Genomic DNA, 19985 nt, shown 5'->3' on the forward strand with positions numbered 1-19985 from the left:
GCACTTCCGACGTCACACGTGTGCGTGTGGATGGCACTGAAGTAAACCTGAGAGCAGTGTAAGCAGTGAACAGTGAACGTGTGCTGTTATTTGCAGTATCCAGACTATTCCTAAAGCTCTGAAAACCAGAACCCGCCCTCTGGAGCTGACCCACGCTCCTCTGTCTCCTGTCGGGCAAACACTCACCCTCTGCGGAGAGAATGCTGGAGCAGCTGGGCCTTATCGGGACCCTCCAGGACGATGATCTGAGCCCCGAGGAACCCAACTCCGAGTCCGACTGTGAGGTGCGTGAGAGGGGTAGAAAAATGTGTTTACAGGGCGCCTGGATTCAACAGAGAAGTGTAAGCTCTTCCCATATTTCCGAGGCAGAACATTGTTATTAAAGGCCTGTCGTTTCATATTTATGTAAACACAGAAGGCAAGAAAGACATGGCGGTATATATTTCGCCATTCTGCATTGCAACTATGCAAGGAGGGTGAAGTGCTGAAGTGCAAAACACTATTCAATAGAGGACGGAACCTAGCAACTTTTATCGTGATGACAACAGTGCCTCAGAGCCCACCAGCCCAGAAGCTGGCCATCACATTCAATCTCTCACCAGTGTATACTGTTGTGTCCTTGGGTAGGACACCACACCCACTTGTATGAAGGTGGTGTGTGAGTGGTTAGTCAAAGTAGTGGTGCGAGGAGTGGCATCTCATTTTCGAGGTGGTCCTCGATTCATCTCAAGGTGTTATTCTTTGTAATGAACAAATGTCAACTAACTTCTTTCCACCTACTTTAGAAGCAGCCTATGATCTCAAAGTGAGAGGAGGGATTCTGATCCATGCCATACCAAACTACTGTATGTACTTTATAACCTGTAGTGCGTGATTCTGATCTGTGCTTTCTTTGACCCTCAGGAGGAGCCCATTGTGCTCAACCGTAAGAAGAAGCAGGCCAAGCGCAGCCGCGGGGCCGGGGACTTCAATGCAGACTTTGAGTTTGGAGAGAGGGATGTGGGCCACATTGAGCAGCCCTGGCTCCCACAGGACGTCCTGAGCCAGATGAAGGCCAAGGTGGGAGGGTAGACATCAGGGGAGCTTGGCAGGATTGGAAAAATATCTCCTTGCAATATGTCATTCATCAAATATAATTATGTAATACATTGATTTGTGTATTTAAAGCAGTGTTCACATTCAGAATTACTTTATTTGTCCCCAAAAGGAAATAATTTGCATTACAAACATGTAATTAGCATCTGAAAGACTGCAGATAAAGTATCAAAGCAAGAGCATGGCAGAAACGGATCTCCTGCAGATGCTGCGTTTACAATGTGCTAACAAAAATATTTTAAACAGCTTGAAGCACTGAGAGGCAGCAGTGTGGAAGAGTGCAGACTTGATGGCAAAAGAAATTTTCATTTTGTCAACTGGACGAAGGTTTTTAGAGTGAATACATTTTGCTGTTCACCCAAGTAGCTTCTTGAGTTAATTTGAGACTGATGTTTTGTGTGTGTGGTGCAGAGGACGCCCACCAGCCTGGACCAGAAGATCGAGCAGGTCCGGAAGAGGAGAAAAGCCCAGGTAAGGTTCTGTATTCTGTGGGGATTTAACAGTTAATCCTCTTTATGAATTTCACAGTCTACTAAATATTTAGGAGGAGAGTTTCAGAAGAAACAAAATATGAATGAAATATAATTTAATCTCAAAAGTCCTCCAACTGGTGTGTTTGCCTGAGCCTTGCCTCATCCCATACAGACCATAACATAAACATGTTTCAGGACAAGGGCTCCACAGAGGCTCCTCTGGAAGTCAAACAGGACCCAGGGGCTGGACAGAGCCAGAACTCTGCAGAGGCTACCACTGGGGGGAAGCACTCAGACAACTCAGAGGAGGAAGAGGAGTCGGAGGCTGAGTTTAGCTCCGGAGAAGAAGAAATCCTCACCAAATCTGGTCTGAACCTTTGAACTACCCTCTGCTGTTTTTCTGTTAGATTCTACTCTTCTCGGCTCTGCTCTGTGTATGTGTAGCCAATTCAGCCCCAAGGTTCAATGTTACTTTATTGGTACCAACAGGTACATTTTGTTTGGCAGTGAGTCAGCTCATTCATTCATTCATTCATTTATTCATTCATTCACTCACTCACTCACACATATTCACATCTTCATCTGGAATAGTGATAACAATGCGTAGTGCAGGCAGAAAGAACTAAAACCCCATTAGAAACAAAGCATTAAAAATAAGAGTAAAGGGGCATAAGTAAGATAAATAATAACATCACTTGTTCAGGGCACTTAGGGCTGCGGGAACAAAGGTGCTTTTATATATTGCTTGGTTTTACAGAGAGGCTCTTTAAACCTTTGCCGTGATGTAGTTGGAAGTCATTATTAAGAGGATGGGAGTCATCTTTTAAAATAGCCTTTGAGGTCTCTAAAACATGGTTAGCAAGGTGTGGAAAGACGGCAATTTCCTTAAGCAAAGCAAGCACTGATAGCTCTTTTTGCACACCATTCCACAATTGGGCTCGAAGGTAAGTTTGTTATCTATGACAGTTCCAAGACATTTGTAAGTGCTCAGTCCTGATTGTGAGCACCGTTCCAAAAGTCAATGACCATATCTTTGGTCTTTAGAATGTTCATCTGGAGGAACAACTTTTCACACCAGTCTAAGAAGTGATCAATAATAGGGACATGACTTGTCTCACTGTCCTGTAGCAGACTGACAGTGACGGTGTCTTTTACATACTTTAGGATAGTTCTCTCCTCTACTACTCCAGCATAAGTCAGTGTACAATATATACAAAAGAGATGAGAGGCCACTTTCTTATGGAAAACCAATGGAGAACTGAGCCTGGTTAGACAGATCCATTTCCCCCTCACTTTTTGTGTCTTGTTGATTAGGAATCTCAGGATCCAGCCCAAAAGATTTCTGCTTTGGTTAAAATGCCCTAAGAGTCTCAAGTTTAAAATGTAGGGCTGTATTGTATTAAAAGCCCATTCAGCCCTAACAGCATTTTCATTACAGTTGTAATGGAAGGATGAGGTTAAAGGCGCTGTACCTTATGTGTTACGAGCATTGAATGAATGAATGAATGAATACATGAATATTGTTTATTTGAGCAGGCACAATATAAATATAAATATATATAAATATAAATATATATAAATATAAATATATATATATATATATATATATATATATATATATATATATATATATATATATATATATATATATATATATATATATATATATTATATACACACATTTATTTTGCCAGTTCAGACAGAAACAGTGTACATCCAAGCTTTGCACAATGCTCAAAAGGAGTAAGCAGAAGTATAACACTTGTGAGAGCTCACCCCCCATATTTAACTAAATCACACAATTCAGATGTTGATCGCAGTAGCAGATTGTACAGAAAAGTTAGGTCACAATTATTTGCCCAAATTTGTAGTTAGCATTTATCTATAACATTCCTTCACCGTGTGTGCGTGTGCATGTGTATGCATGTAATGTGTATGTGTGTATCATCCATACACATGCACATACACACCAGGTGTGCATGTGCATGCATGTAATGTGTGTGCATAATGTTTACATAGATTAAAAACTTGCTAAAATGTAATTAATAGAAAGTACATCGAGGCAGTAGATAATACATTACAGAGAATTGTTACAACCACATTGATGAGTATTCATAGTTTTACTATGATCCTTCTTTAGTAGCATAGTTTTTAAATATACATGGGACAACATTGGGTACCTTTTTCAGTTCTAACATTATCATCCATGCTCTCTTATGTAGTTTTCTCCACAGATCAATGACACACTGTCCACAAAACTTGCTGTTGTTTAAAAAAAAAAAACTAAAAGTGAAAGAGCAGAGTAGCCCAAGGGGAAGAGGGTAGTAAAGTACTAAGGTGTCACTTTGGCCTGAGGGGGGAAGAGTGTAGTAAAGTACTGAGTCTGGGTTGGTAGCACCAAATGCTGTTCTCAACTACATGGCTGAATATTTCCAAGCAGAGCCGAGAAGAGACAAGAAGGTTCTAATGGAAAAGGCCTATTAGTGTAACTTTTTCTCTCCAGATTTACTAAATGTTATGAATGTTTGTGTAGACACTCTGAAAGACAAGGAGCGTAAAGGGAAGAGAAGGAGGATAGAAGACGAGGTAAGTTGGTGCAGATGAACACAGGGTCAGGTATGTTCAGCATGTGTGTATGGTAATTGTCTCTGGGTGCAGTCTGCACAGATGTTTGAAGACGCCTCAGAGTACGACCCCTCTCTGACCTTCAGTGACATGAACCTGTCCAGACCCATCCTGAAGGTGAGCAATGCGAAACGTGCCCCGCTCCTCCAGCAGGGGGCAGCCTCTTCACAGTTGTGTATGTGTGTTTCAGGCTATCACAGCCATGGCGTTCCAGCAGCCCACTCCAATCCAGAAGGCATGTGTCCCTGTGGGACTCCTGGGCCGAGACGTGTGTGCCTGCGCTGCCACAGGAACAGGTCTGTAGATACATGCATGAGGAGAGTAGGCCATGATAGGTCATGATAACAACTATATCGACTTATTATCCAATATATGAGAGCTGGAGTAATATTTTTGGAGGTCAAAATATATTCTGTGGGCATTTTCTTTATGCAAGTGTGGATTTTATTTTTGTAATGCCATACAATTGGAACAGTTGAAGGTCAAACAAGCAACTTCTACAAGTGATTATAAATGCAAACTAATTGGTGTTTCTTCTTGATTGCAGCTCCTGTTTTTTTTTTCTTTTTTCTCTTTTTACAAAATTGTACACTTAGAACATATTTTGGGGATAGTCTTTCTTTAGAGTTATTGTGTCTGGGATAAATTGATTTATTGTCTATTTTCTTCAGCAATATATTGCACAAAATTTGTTATCGCAACGCCTAGAGAAGAGGAAGAACCGTATAAGACCAAAAGGTCAGTGGTCCTGCCCCTGCTCTGTAAGTGACCTTTATGTCTTGTTTCAGGGAAGACCGCTGCCTTCATGCTGCCCATTCTGGAGCGGCTGCTGTACAAGCCCCGCAGTGCACAACTCACCCGTGTCCTGGTGCTGGTGCCCACTCGAGAGCTGGGCATCCAGGTGCACTCTGTTGCCCGCCAGCTGGCCCAGTTCACCAGCATCACCACCTGCCTGGCCGTGGGTCAGTACTGCATGTTCTGTGGTCATGTTTTCAGGTGCTCAGAGCTGTGAGATTAAAGCCTGTATGTGCGTGTCTCTCTGTGTGCGTGCATGCAGGCGGGCTGGACCTGAAATCCCAGGAGGCCGCTCTGAGGGCGGGCCCAGATGTCCTCATTGCCACCCCAGGACGCCTCATCGACCACCTGCACAACACGCCCAGTTTTGAGCTCAGCCACATTGAGATCCTGGTGCTAGATGAAGCTGACAGGTGCTTTGGCCTGTGTTCTTTAGAACATAACATCTGTGGACTATCAAAATAAATCTGCATAATCTCTGTGCTCTACAGGATGTTGGATGAATACTTTGAGGAGCAAATGAAAGAGATAATCAGAATGTGCTCCCACAGCAGACAGACCATGCTGTTCTCAGCCACTCTCACTGACCAGGTTCCACTAACTATTCCACTAACTCTGACCTGTGTGTGACCTCTACATGACCTCTTTGTGTGACCTCTGATCCCTCTGTTCTCAGGTAAAGGATCTGGCCACAGTGTCCCTGAAGGACCCGGTGAAGATCTTTGTGAACAGTAACACAGACGTGGCTCCATTTCTGCGGCAGGAGTTTGTGAGGATCCGAGCCAATCGTGAGGGGGACCGGGAGGCTGTGGTGGCAGGTAAAGCACCCAGCACTCCTCATCCAAACTCCACCTCTACTATAACGCTGTACTTTGAATTTGGACTGACATGCTCCAAGGCTAGACCAGGGTTGGAGTTGGAGAAACTGGGGAAAGCTGGACAGTTTGGGTCCAGGAGCTGGGCCACTCTATTGAACTAGGCCCATGTAAACCTTCATGCCCCATGCCTTAGTTCTGTCATTGGGCCTGGTCCCTGCTCTATGAATCAAAAACGTAACTGATGAAACTATTACACACCTATTGTATAGACCTTAGTGATATTATGTAAAATTAATATAGATACTGTGTTCAAGTAGTTAAAGAACTGGGTAAGGGTGTGCTCCCTACACCAGTGCCGTTCAATAGGACTCTCTGCTCTGGTGCCCATAGCTCTGCTGACCAGGACCTTCCAGGACCATGTGATGCTGTTCACACAGACCCGGAAACAGGCCCACCGCCTGCACATCCTGCTGGGGTTGATGGGGCTGAAGGTGGGCGAGCTGCACGGCGAGCTGAGTCAGACGCAGCGCCTGGAGAACCTCAGGTTTGTTCTGCACCACCAAGATCTGCTAATGTTCCTACCTATGTTTCTTATGGGGGATTCTAGAGAAGGTTCTAACTCTGCTGTGCTCTGTTTTAGGAGGTTCAAAGATGAGCAGGTGGACGTGCTGGTGGCCACAGATGTAGCAGCACGAGGCCTGGACATCGATGGTGTTAAGACTGTGAGTATCTCCCTCACCACATCTGACCCTCAGATCCTCACTGTGGCTCTGCTCGTTTGAGCCCTTAGTGATGAGAGCTAAACCCACAGCTTCTCATGTGTGTATTTTGTGTTTGGCAGGTGATAAACTTCACTATGCCCTCCACACAGAAGCACTATGTGCACAGAGTGGGCAGGACGGCTCGTGCAGGTCGCTCCGGGCGCTCAGTGTCTCTGGTGGGAGAAGCAGAGAGGAGGATGCTTAAGGAGGTTGTCAAGACAGCCAAGAGTGCGGTGAAGGCCCGTGTCCTACCTCCAGGTAATGTCCAGGTGATATGAGGAGATCTTTCATGAGATCACTCATGAGGAAATCTGTCATGACATCATTCATGCAGCTCATATAGTTCTTGTCTCTTTCAGAGGTCATCCTCAAGTTCAGGGACCACATCCAGAAACTGGAGAAGGATGTGGAGGCTGTGCTCAAACTGGAGCGAGAGGAGCGTGAGATGGCTGCATCTGAGGCCAAGGTAAGGTCCTCCTGGTCTAGTTCAAAGCAGTGAGGTTGTGTGTGCGTGTGCATGTGCAGTTGCTCATGAAAACTGACTTGTGCAGTTGTCGGTGGCCCACAAGCGTCTGGAGGGTGGAGCCTTGGAGCCTCAGAGGGTGTGGTTTCAGAGCCAGCAGGAACGCAAACAGAGCCGCAGTAAGTCACACACATCTGCTACAGGCAAGGTTTTCTTTGGAGGAAAGTGCTGCACTGTGTTTAACAGTTAATTTGATAATATAATGATATGACTTCTCACAGTGGTTTACACAGAAGGCTGTCATGTACAAGCAGCCATCTTGGAGAAAGTGACACTGCTGTAGTACTGATCAAAGCCTACGCTAGACTTTAGTCATGTTGGCTGTCAGACTTTGGAAATCAAAAGAGAAATACATGAGAATTACTGGTCATTCAACTATCACATTTTATTACCACATGTTGAGCATCATGAGTTATTGGTGCCTCCTCAGCCCAGGAACAGGAGGAACAGTTTTTTGCATGCAGCGTTGATTATCATAGTAATGTCTGCTCAGGGGCATCAGTTACTTAAAAAACCCCACAAACCTTTAATTAACCAGGAGAACCTCACTGAGATTAAAAATCAAAATAAAAGAAAGATTATAGTATTTGTTCAGTTTTTAGGCATTGAACAACTCTGTAGCGCCACCTCAACATTTTATTTTCATTGGGCCAATAAGAGCCTGACCCAGAAAAAATTTAACATAAAAATCTGAAACTCGCACCAAAAAATAGAACATGTCAGGACATGACAAAAAACATATTATAGCTCTGCTGGACAGGAAGTCAGCCATATTGGATCAAACCTGGAAATGACTAGAGCACACACTTTTACATTTAGGACATCTCAGTTTTCATTGCTAACACATGAAATTTGGCCAGAACACACAAGAAGTATGTGTAATTAAAGATGATCAATTACAATTTCAATTATTTTGAATATGACTTTGGGTGTGGTCATGGTGAATTTTCAACAAAATTGCAAAAATATCTTTCACACGTTTTATTTGGGGAAAAAGTCAGTACAGAGCTGAACACAATGATATGCAAATCATGGTGCTATCTAAAATTCATATAAGACAATCGATTTGTCATGGAAAAAAATCACAAGGGCCTTATTTGTGACGGGACACAATGTGAGAAAGTCACATGAATCTAGCTTTTATGGTTTAGGAGAAAAATAATGGGTGGAGAAAAAAAAATTCCATTATTAGGCCCAAGCCTTTGACAACATCCTGGCAATTATTATTATTATTAAGTCATATTTAAACATCTTTAAAAACATAATTTAATTGTAAATCCTTGTTTATATAAGATATCAGATTAATTTATCAATCAAGGTACTGTTTTTATTTTTCACAAAATATATATTTTTCCAGCATTTTCTGTACTAGACGTCATCATGTCTAGTGGTCATTATTTTTTTCAGGTAATTTGCTTTTCAAAATGGCTAAAAGCCAGCTAACGTAACCTGTATAGTACCAACAGAACTGTGTAGTACTGATAGTACCATATTACTTTTGTAATTTTGGTTAATTTGTGCTGCCCACCCTGTTACAGTGTCCAAGGCCCTGCAAGACTTTGACCAGGCCATCAGACAAAAGAAGAAGAGGAAGGAGTTTGTGAAAGGTGCTAAGAGGAAGGACATCTCTGTGAGTCACTGTGGCAGAAATGTACAAATACAAATGTACAAATATTTCTGGATATAAGGTTTTCTAAAGCAGGTTTAGATTAAAGCTGAGACTCCAGACACATGATGTAATGGTTGTCTGCATTTCCATTTTAATTCTCAAGCAGATTATTCAATCAGGTGGTAATATGAAAAAGCCAACCTCTGAATTTGAAATAAATCTGACTCATATCTGACCAAAACTAGGGAGATTGAATACCTATAGGACCCTTATCACACAAGATGGAAAAAAGGGCTATAGCTATCTTTGGATGTAGCAAGAAATGAGAGTTAATTCCAAAGAAAAGTAAGGTCTTTTTCACACTGTCACTAGTTGGGTTGACGTAAAAGAATATGACACATAACGAGGCAATTTTTAATCAACTTAATATCAGTCTCCACAAGGAGACTAGTCTCCCCCTTTGTCTGCACAGGTAAGGCAGGGTCTGTCTGTCATTCCAAAAGTATTTTCTTTTCCGGCACCACGCCTTCTCCGCGTACAGTCATCATGGCGTATTTACCCATAGGTGAAAAAAACACCGTGTATAGAGGAAGCGAGCATGTGCGCGCGTATTCATGGGGCTCTGTCTGTTTGAACCGCGTTGTTACAGAAATAATTTCAGCGATCAGCTGATGTCCTCTCACATGGTTCATGTTTGGGGTGAATGATGCGCGGTGTGTGTGAACAAGACCCTAAAGTAAACAGAAAAAAATCTAGTGTGCACTAACTTGTTTGAAAACAACTGAAGTGCTAACACACTTTTACAATAGACAACAATATGGCAGTCACAGCAGCCCCGAGGATCAATGGTTGGAAACATTTATAAACGTGATTGTGCTTTAATTGGGACTAAACACCTAAACTCTGCCCAAGACCACATTTCATGAGCTGCCAAACTCTGGCAGTACCTGAAAGACTAAAGAGGAGAGTGAGAGGGGAGGGTGGGCAGGGTCTAGACAGTGTGATTGGTCTAACACAGGGGTGTTCAAACTATGGCCCAGGGGCTAAACGCAGCCCTTAGACCAACTCTTTCCTACAAATTTGAATCATTCTACCACTATTGCGGTGCAGTCGCTTTGTCATAACTATAAGATTTATCCATCTGAATGGTCCACTGTACTGACATCAATCTGTGGCACTCTGCTTCTAATGTTTCCACATTTCAAGCTCTGCAGCCAGGCCTTTGTAATCAGAAACGCCAATCAGGGCAGTCCTGTGTGATGTCAGAGTACTTTGCAAATTGCAGTAGTCACTGGAGCCAGCACACACCCATTTTTATACATTTTTGACCAGAAAGCTGCAAAATTTACCTAGTGTCCACTAAAACTGTCCAAAAAAATGAGTAGGAACAGTAGTTGATACTATTAAAACACCATACAGTTTACCCCCTTTATCACAGGGGTTACATTCTAAAAATAACTCGCAACAGGTGAAATCTGAGAAGTAGTCAGCTTTATTTTTACAATTATTATATATGTTTTAAACCTGTAAAACTCCTCACCACACACTTAATAGTCTTTTCTCAGACAGGCATTAACATATTTTCATATTTCTCTTGTTTAAACACAAATTTCAAACCTTTTGTAGACTTATTTAAAAAAATAAGTACAGTATTAAAGAATGAAACCAAAGATCAAGACGTGTTTTCAGGCCTAAACATTTGTTTGAGAAATGAAAATATAAACGTTTTCCTGTACCATAAATAAAAATAGCAATTGAACATTTATGTAAATTTGGCAAGCTGAACGCATTCTGTACTGTACAGGAGACGGTAAAAAAGCATGCAAAATTGCACAAAAAAAAATCTGTGAAACAGCGAGGCCGCGAAAGGTGAAACGCGATATAGCGAGGGACAACTGTCAGTTAAACTGATTTAGTGTTTAGTTCCACTCTAATATTTGACCCTCTTCCCCTCCATACACACAGGCTGAGGAGCGTGCCCAGTTTGAGATCCTGAAAGCCCAGATGTTTGCTGAACGCGCCGCCAAGAGAGAGCGCCGCCCCAAACGAGCCCGTGCCATGGTGGAGGATGAAGCACCCCCTCCAGGTGAGTCTGTGCACAGCAGCCTCTCACACCACTCTGGTTCCTGTCTTACCTGTGTGTCTGACCCTCCAGGAGCCAAGCACAAGGCGGGTAAAGGAGGCAAGAAGTCTGTGTTTGACAAGGAGTTGACCAACACGAGCGGCCGCGTACTAAAGCAATACAGAGCGGGGTCAGTGTCATCTTAACATGTCATAATATTCTACAATTTCTATGGTTTAAAGTGCATATGACAGATTAGACTACTCACTATTCCACTAAAACATAGTTAACATCTTTGTATTTGTGTCTGTGCAATCCCTCAGTCATTCAGGTATGACAATTCTGTCAATTTTAGACAAGGCAGGTTTTTGTATAGCAGAATTTGTACACAAAGTTTTTTAAGAGACATTAAAACCACAATACAAGCAAATTAAAACACAAACATGATAAATAAATAGTAATTTTATAATAAATCATAAAATTAACATTAAAAGAGAAGAGTGGGGCATAATAAAGTTTTATAATCTCATCCAAGCAGCAGCTTTAGTTTTGGTCAGATTGCCGGTGGACACTGTCTTACACTGAAACTACCCCACTCATTGTATTTCATTTACTTTTTACTTAGTCTTGCCTAGTTTTTTCTATTTTTCTTTTGGTGAATTTTATCATTTTACTTCCTGGTTCTACAGCAGATGTGACCTATGTAGAGGTCATTCTATCTGTTACCTAGCAATTGTAATGTTAACAAATCCTGTCTTTTGTATAGTAGTTAAGATTAGACAAACAAAATGGATGACCAGACCTTTACTTTGTTAAATGGACGTTTAAACTGTCAGCAAAAACGGCTTCCTTGTGCATAAATTATCTGTATTTGACAGAATTTTCATTGTTGACATGGGTAGAGGGATTTTTTTAGAACTCAATGCTACTTCCTGTATTTTTGCATTTTTCCACAAACTGCCACTTAACTCATGTAAAACTATGATAAATATTTACTAAAGGCACCATCTTCGGCCGTTCATCTAGGAACCTTAGTATTTGTTTGCAATTGGCCCCACAAACTTGCCATATGGAGCGGATGGCTTATAACTTATTTGGGGCGTAACTTTTTGAAGAAAGACATTACCTTATAAATTACCTATTTACATTAGGTATTAACAGTCTTTCCTGACAAGAGCTACAGGGACCATTGGGGGGGTTCACTTGAGCAATACTTGAAAAGGTATCAGAATTTAGTAAAAGATGGGATTGAATAGTATTTGAATATACCATTTTTCTTTGGAGAACATTTTACATCTTTAAGAATGTTTTCAGGATACTTTTGGACATAATTGCCATTAAAACTTAAATATTTAGTAATAATTAACGATATACTGTAACCAGATGAATTTGCCTATTTTAAATTCACAAGTTGTATGGTACACAGGGTGAGAAACAAGGGGGTACTCAGGACAAAGGTTGGGTATCACTGGTCAGTATGTTGTGAGCACAGCCTCCTCATCTCCTTATGATTGCCTGTTTCAGACCATCCTTCGCTGATCGGAAACGCCTCGGTTTGAAGCACAAAACTGCCAATGGACACAGGTAGTGTGCTGTCACCATGGTGACTGTAGTCCACATGTTCTCCATTCATTCACTCACTCTCGCTCTGTTTACTCTTCTAGGAAAGGAGTCGGAGCATCCAGGTATATATCTTGCTGTTAGTCAGTCCACCATGATTGCATAGAACCCCATCTCGGGGTCTCATTCAATTAATTTTATTTTCGTAACGCCCAAAATCACAACAACAGTTGTCTCGAAGGGCGTTCATGTTTTGGTTGATGGGGGAAACCGGAGTACCCGGAGGAAACCCATCCAGACACGGGGAGAAACATGCAAAACTCCACACAGAAAGGCCTGGGCGACCCGGGGATCGAACCAAACCTTCTTGCTGTGAGGCATGAGTGTTGCCACTCAGCCACCGTGCTGCCTACACACAAAAACAGGAAAATCAAACAACAGGAAAAATCTGACAAAACAAGAAAAATCGGCCAGGCGAGGAGGAGGAAAATATTAGCTCAAAAATATTGCAAATATTTTTGAGCTTCTAATCATATCTGAAGACATGATTAGAAGCTCAAAAATATGCCTGAAGATGACATCCCTGCATGTGCACTAGTCTCATTAGCGGGTTGCAGGCTTGTGTTGTGATGGCGCGGGAAATAAGGTTGGAGACTCAAAGCGTCAATAACAAGACTTAATGTGTTGTTTTCGGCAAATATAGCATTTTCAACACAATAAAAAGTAACATGGTGATCTAAATACGTTGTTTTAGCAATTAACACACTAAGTGTAATACACTTGGTAATCTTTAAACACATTAATATTTGAAAGAACTATATCAAGTTATAGTCGGAGCTGGGTTGTAAAAAGATAAATGTTTGCAGTCATATTTACTAAGTAACTGAGTAACTTTTTGAAGTAAGTAGTTTCCACTATTTAGACTTGGATTTTCCATATTTGGTAGTTTATAGTTCAGAAATCAATGCTAACAAACTACTTTCAGAATTGTGCAAAGAGTGATTAACCACACATTTCATCCTAAAGGTTTATATGTTTTCCCCACAACAATCTCTAACCTTGGTATTGTTCTAAACCTACATTCTATATTTCACTTTCAACTCCTTTTCAGGTTTAAGAAGAAGTGATCATGTAAAGGCGTCTCGGCTGCTTCAGGACCTGCCTCCAGAATCACAGAAGACCCAACAAAAACCTGCCTCATATCGTCTGGTCGAAGGATCAGATTGGACAATGAGTAGAAAATTTCAATTTAAAATGAATTTGGACAAATTGTTTTTGGAGGGTCAGAGTGAATGAGATTCTCCTGATGAAGTTTCCAGTCTTCCCAGCTCACCAAAGACCTATGAGTAAGGCTGATTCACACTGCAGCAGGACCCCATGGACAGGTCTACACTGTACAAACGCCAACATTTTTCTGCCACTATTTCTTGTATGAAAATACATACAATGTAACTTTGTCAATAGGATATTCTTAATAAACCTTGAACAAATATTTTGTGCATTTTCTTTTGCAAATGTGCACTGGACTGATGAAATGACATCAATATTTGGAAAAGTTAATTTTTAAATGCATTCAAATATTTGACAAGACTGATTTGTCTGGTAAGCTGTGTTCACAGCACACATCTATAACTGCTATTTTTGACTATATTATGTTAAATTAGATGTGAGCTTTTAGCCATGTTATCTTGTTAAATTAAAAACATACCTAGAATTGTTCCATTCACGTTTGAGTAACCCCTCATAAGGTTGTCTACATCTCCAAATCTTTAGCAAAAGACAAAGTTTAAGTCTGTCAACTGGACAAATTGTAAGAGTGAAGACGTTTAGCTAATCATCCAAGCCACTTCTTCGGTTTTGTCCAGTTGACAGATTTAAACTTTGTCTTTTGCTATGGATGAGACCTGGACAACTGAGGGATTACAGACATCTCCAAATCTTAAAAAGTGCTGTTCTACCTTCGAATGTCATGTGGTATTATAATGGCTTTTACCTTTTGTTCAGTGTGGAAATTCCAGGGCTGAAATCATCCAAATGAAACCTAGTGAAGGTGTATGGAGTTGGAGCACTTCCTGTATTACTCCATAACATCACAAGGTGGAACAGTGTTTCAGTTTTAAATTTGTGATGAGGAAACATAACAGATCAGAAAACAGCTTAGCATGGGCCGTATGAATGTCAAACCTCCAAAAAACCTTCATTCTGAAGAATACTGATGGAGCTGAGGCTGCAATTTGAGCCATCTGCCCCTCTCACCACCAACACTCACTTCTCTCATATGTCGGTAAGAGACAAGGACAATATACTTTTTTAAGTTTTACTGTGAACATGTGAACCACACTTGAGACAATGAGCACAGGACCCTGCAGCAGACTACCAGTACTGCACTGAGTGGCAGTGCTTTTCTCTCATCAGAAAACAGTAAAGACCTGAGGCACATGACCACACCACAGTGCACACTGTAGAGGCACAGCTGGTGACTAGACTGACCCAAAACTCAGGCCTAATATGGCCAGCCAGAACCACTGCCTCCTGTAGAGAGTCAGTCGCATACTGCACTATGACAAAGACTTTCTTACACTTTTGTGGTTGTACTTCCATTTTTAAAAGGTGACAACACAAAAACTGGCAGTGCTTTAATGATTCTGCATTTATATGTAATCTACCTACTGTCTACACCAAACAAATCTCCATGAACATTATAAAAGTGGTTAGCAGGCAATCAAACCTTCACATAAACACAGCCATCCACACTTTAATTCCACCATTAGAAATACCAAACAGTCCATTTCTAATGCCCTTCCCTCTGCACGTCTCCTCAGGAGGCTGCAGGGGGCACTGCTTTGCTGCACAGCCGTGCCACGAGACCGGCCATCTGCAGCAGAGAGTTGACCCCCTCAGCCACACGCACGTGGGTGTAGCCGATCTCCTGCAACAGAGACAGAGCCAAGTTAGAGGTGACAGGAGGAGGGCTGGTAGAGATTTGATTAAAATGAAGGATGAACCTATCCATCTTTTTCAGTTCCGATACCATTATCAATACATTGGCTGCAGATAACTGATATTAACTGGTACAAGTGTAGCAACAGAAAATTACACTTATTTCCTTAAAACACAGTAAACAGTTGCATAACACTATTTCATCTCATGTCTAATAAGTTATTTATCAGCCTGTAAATAGTGTTATTATGTCCAATTAAAAGGCCCAACCAGGATATCTGCTTAACCAATATTATGGAACAGATAACCGATACCAGCAAAATTTTCAGTATCACTACCGATATTCAATACACATATCAGTATTGGTGCATCCCTAATAAAAAATATGATGCCGTCATCCCTGTGATTCACCATTCCTCTAATGCACCTCAAACACAGACTTTTTCCCCACACTCTAGTCTCCGAGTGGGTGACAGCTGGATTTAACCAATCACAGATATTTTTGCTCAAATTGTTTAGCCCTACAACTCATGTACATTTTCATCTGCTTCTGAAAGTTCACACATTTTGTGACCAACATTGAGATTGAACAGAATCTTATTGTTAAAACAAATTCTAATCTTTTTCACAAAGTTCACATTGTAAACACGTCCAGAAGAATTGTTAAAAACACTGAAATATGACTGATTAATACAAAAATCACATTTCAGTACAGACTAAACTACAGGATTAGCAGTTTTTATGCAAAAAAAGAGATTATGAAGAGAATTAATGTGCTTTCATACTTTGTGATTTGCCAATTGTGTCCACTCAAATTGTGATTTCAATTTGGTTACAATTCTTGCAGCCCTATTGAATTGGGATAAAAATCTATTGTAAATCAGAGGTGGGTAGGAGAAACTGTATTTTTCTAGCAGCTTTGACTCCAACTTGAGTAATATTTTTATTGACTTGACAGTACTCTTACTCACAGTGGGAAGAGTAACCACAGCCAAGCCACAAGAGTTACAAGTGACAAAAGCTTTATCTTAACAATATGAAATTATTTGAACATTTGTGTTTTTTGCACCGCTCCTTCAAATATGATTTAGTTTTTTTTCTCCTTTTGGGACAATTCTTTGAAAATACTACATTTTGTGCATTTAATGTTTTATCCTGCAAATTACATTAACTTCAAATTATAAATAAGTTGTCGAGTAGTAGTTTTCCCAAATATTTTTTTACTCTTACTTGAGTCATATTATTTTGAAACATTACTCTTACTTGAGTACAATTTTTTGCTACCCACCTCTAATTGTAATATTGCATACTTTCTTTTGTCAAATCGCCATTATGTTACAGACTCGAGATTTAAACAGCCAAGTGAGTGATCAGCAGTTTAACGTGAAACTAAACACCCGAGTGATAGTTCTCATAATGCTCCCATGAATCTTCTAAATTTAAAAACAGTGTTGGTGGCTTTCCACACCCACATCAAGCCAACATAACCTGGGCATTGCAGCTTATTGATCAGCCCACAGGTGGCGCTGTGTGGTCAGTACCTTGATAAACTCCAGCTTGAGGTACTCCGGCATGCTGTACGTCTTGCAGACTCTGAACACGTTGCCAATAATGTCTTCAGGAGAGTAGCCCAGCCTCCACAGTTGCTCCATGACTTGGTAGGCTTCATCCACCTGACCCTGCACACAGTTTCCCAGCATGCCTTTCACCAGCAAGGGGTGGGGCTCGTCGCACACTTTGAACACGTTTTCACTGTTGATGAAACCAAAGCCCAAGTGAGTGGACTGCAGGTTGTTCAGCGCCTGGTCCAGGGGAGAGAAAAGTATACAGCTCCAATCAAATACAGTGAAGACAGTTTAAGGTCCCCGTCTCTGTGCGCACCCATGTCTCCGCACGCACCCCATCTCTGTGCGTACCTGTCTCATGTCCCCCTGCGCGGTGAAGATGACAGCCTCCAGCCCATCATCGGTCACGCTTAGTCCTTCCTGTTGTACAACTTCCTGCAGGCGTGCCAGGACTTGCCCATCGCTGAGCTTGGAGTAGCGCAGGACAGCACAGCGCGACTGGATGGGCTCAATGATGCGGTCAGAGGTGTTACAAGCCAGAGCGAAGCGCGTGGTTTTAGAGTAGATCTCCATGATGCGGCGCAGAGCCTGCTGTGCGCCGTCCGTCATGCTAAGTACACACAGCGAAACACACACACTCATATCTTCTACTAGATTCATTTAACACTGTGAGAATGAGTCCTGTTCAGACTATCATACTAAATTTTTAAACTTGATTTTGATACTAAGAAATAGACTTGGATACCAATTCTGATTCTACGATGATAATAAAAATAAAACACACACCCTATTTTTAGACAACAGTTTCAGTACTAGTTTTAGTATCAATTAGTATCTGATTTTCAATACTTTTGACAACCTTATGTAAAACTCCACTTTCAAATCAAAACTCCTACACCAGACATGTCAGATTCAGGCCCGCGGGCCAAATTTGGCCCTTGATATAATTATATTTGGCCCGTGAGATCATATCAAATATGTATTAGAGCTGGCCCGCCGACCTCCACGCCAGTATAGCGCATGCACCTCTAATACTACGAATCACAGAATGCTTTGCAAATGTGTTGGCGCTGCCCCCCCCACTTCTGTTGACACTCATTATCATCTGCCACCTGTCGCCTCACTCAAATTGAATCCACCGCTTCTGAAAAACATGCAGATTTTGTTGAAATTTGTCACTAAATATTTAGTTTGGCCCGTGACTTTAGTCACAGTTTTTAATTTTGGGCCTCTGAATTTGAGTTTGACACCCCTGGGCTACGTCATAAGCCTGTTTGTTCTGGCTGCACAAATTCTATAGCAGAATTATAGTTATTGGAATACTGTCTAAAGTTGAACGATGACTCTGCCATAGGCCTATGAAATTTAATGGAGATGAGTAGGGAGCAGGTAAATCATGTCTCGTCACACACAGAAACATTTGGGTTCCATATTAGTACATTTTCAGCCAATATAGCATTTTCAAAAAAATAAAAGGTAACATAGTGATCTAAATATGGTATGTGTTAGTAGGTAACACCCCATAGAAGAGTAATACCCCCTCTTTAATTTTGTTTTTGAATATTGTATTGTCTCATATTGTGGACTGGAGCCCTACTTTTCTCAAAAACAGCAGTGATGAATTTCTAAAAATGTGTTCTCTGCAGTAAGCCAAACCATAAGCCTGAGGTCCTTCTCCTCCTCAGCTCACTGACCTGTCCGCCTCGTCCAGGATGATGATTTTGTGTCGTCCTTTAGGGAGAGTCACCTTTTGTTGAGCAAACATCTTGATTTTATTTCGGACCACATCAATACCTCTGCAACAGGATACAAAGAACAAGTATGTTAGTCTAAGTAGAGCACTAGATACTAGACCACTCTCTAACCAGTGAATGAAAAATGCACCAATCTGCACAGTCACACAAACATTCTCCCTTCAAAACCCTGCCAGACCTCTGTGTTGGACCCAGCCCTCCCCTCATGCCCCCTGTGCTGATCCTGGGTCGGACCTGTCATTGGAGGCGTTCAGTTCCAGCACAGCGTCCTTCATGGAGGATCCCAGCAGGGCCCGGGCCAGGCACAGGATACTGGTGGTCTTACCGGTGCCAGGAGGGCCTGAGGAGCACAGAGTACAGGAGTAAGTTGAGGGATATGTACTGACCTCAGCTCTCCAGAAATGTGTCATCAGACCATAAAGCAAAGTCTTTAAAGATTAAGCCTACAGATTCCAAACAAATAAGGTAAGTGCACTTCATGTTGCATGACTCTACCTTTTTTCCTACAAAAATGGCACCACTATGTTTACCCTGGCGCCCACGCTGCATGCGCCTGTGTGGCTACAGTTTAGCGGACAAACTGATGTGTATCCCCATGTTCCCGGGCAGTGCGTGCAGATGTCCCACCTGCGATGATGATGTTGGGCACATTTCCCTCTCGGGCGAACACCTCCAGGCGGGTCACAGTCTCCTCGTTCCCCACGACCTCACACAGTTTGAGCGGACGGTACTTCTCCACCCAGGGCAGCTCGTATGCGCCCGTGGCTCTCTCTGGGGCCGTGCTGCTGGACGCCGCGGTGCTGGCCTCCTCCTCCATGTCCACCTCCACTTTAGCGCGTTTTCCTGCTTCTGCTATTCAAGATACTTCCGATGCATCCAGTCCACTGTCGCTCATTGGCGCCTCTCACTGGTGACAAAGGGACAGGTGAAGTTCACTCTGGTAAGTAAAAGTAAACTCTTTGATGATCCTGCCGAAATGCAGCAAGTACAAACTACATAATTAAATTGTAGTACAACAATATAGCTGTATTTGTATTTATTCTTATGGGCCCGTGAGGGAGTTGCTGGGGGAGGCATGAAGGAGAGCAGACTGGGACCCTGGATCATCAGCCACGAGCACCTCCGGAACGAGAATATAACGGAGGACAGGCCCGTACTGACTGGAGAGTCTATGGAACAACATTAATATCCATGAAATATTAAAAATCCATGGTGGAGTCCCGTGGCCTGCAGAGGGAGGCGCTGCCGCTGTTTGCTGCCAGGCTCAGGGCAGAAGCAGAGGACGAAGGCGGGAGCATGAAGTCACGGGAAGGCGGTCCACTCTCTGCGCGGGCTTCGGGCTGCGGCCATCTTGGAAATCCTGAGCGCCGCTTGTCCCGCTGTGTGTCCCGTCCGAGCCGCCTGA

The 19985-nt window shown here is 42.2% G+C and overlaps 2 protein-coding genes across 2 annotated transcripts; one reads left to right on the forward strand and one right to left on the reverse strand.

Moving 5' to 3' along the window:
• ddx27 (DEAD (Asp-Glu-Ala-Asp) box polypeptide 27) lies at positions 1 to 12492 on the forward strand. Its single transcript, XM_033965323.2, has 21 exons — positions 1 to 284; positions 904 to 1059; positions 1507 to 1566; positions 1764 to 1935; positions 4102 to 4154; positions 4227 to 4310; positions 4384 to 4489; positions 4982 to 5155; positions 5251 to 5401; positions 5480 to 5579; positions 5665 to 5806; positions 6197 to 6350; positions 6447 to 6528; positions 6648 to 6825; positions 6927 to 7033; positions 7119 to 7209; positions 8629 to 8720; positions 10665 to 10785; positions 10855 to 10951; positions 12286 to 12345; positions 12426 to 12492. The coding sequence occupies exons 1-21, from the start codon at positions 201 to 203 to the stop codon at positions 12463 to 12465; spliced, it is 2304 nt and encodes a 767-aa protein (XP_033821214.1). The 5' UTR covers positions 1 to 200; the 3' UTR covers positions 12466 to 12492.
• A 2141-nt stretch (positions 12493 to 14633) lies between these two features.
• Positions 14634 to 19806, reverse strand: rfc2 (replication factor C (activator 1) 2). Its single transcript, XM_033964878.2, has 6 exons — positions 19208 to 19806; positions 18815 to 18920; positions 18521 to 18622; positions 17178 to 17436; positions 16803 to 17063; positions 14634 to 15250 (listed from the first exon to the last, which is right to left on the reverse strand). Exons 1-6 carry the CDS (start codon positions 19395 to 19397, stop codon positions 15140 to 15142), a joined length of 1029 nt encoding a protein of 342 aa, XP_033820769.1. The 5' UTR covers positions 19398 to 19806; the 3' UTR covers positions 14634 to 15139.
• Positions 19807 to 19985: the final 179 nt, after the last annotated feature.

This window comes from Periophthalmus magnuspinnatus, chromosome 4 (genome assembly GCF_009829125.3).
Source record: "Periophthalmus magnuspinnatus isolate fPerMag1 chromosome 4, fPerMag1.2.pri, whole genome shotgun sequence".
Lineage (NCBI taxonomy): Eukaryota > Metazoa > Chordata > Actinopteri > Gobiiformes > Gobiidae > Periophthalmus > Periophthalmus magnuspinnatus.

Coding starts and splice junctions, on each gene's coding strand:
- rfc2 (XM_033964878.2), bottom strand. CDS start 19,397: ATGGAGGAGGAGGCCAGCACCGCGGCGTCCAGCAGCACGGCCCCAGAG. Junction 18,623..18,814: donor CTGAACGCCTCCAATGACAG/GTCCGACCCAGG, acceptor ATCCTGTTGCAG/AGGTATTGATGTGGTCCGAA. Junction 17,064..17,177: donor CGCAGGGGGACATGAGACAG/GTACGCACAGAG, acceptor CCCCTGGACCAG/GCGCTGAACAACCTGCAGTC.
- ddx27 (XM_033965323.2), top strand. CDS start 201: ATGCTGGAGCAGCTGGGCCTTATCGGGACCCTCCAGGACGATGATCTG. Junction 4,155..4,226: donor GAAGGAGGATAGAAGACGAG/GTAAGTTGGTGC, acceptor CTCTGGGTGCAG/TCTGCACAGATGTTTGAAGA. Junction 10,786..10,854: donor GGATGAAGCACCCCCTCCAG/GTGAGTCTGTGC, acceptor CTGACCCTCCAG/GAGCCAAGCACAAGGCGGGT.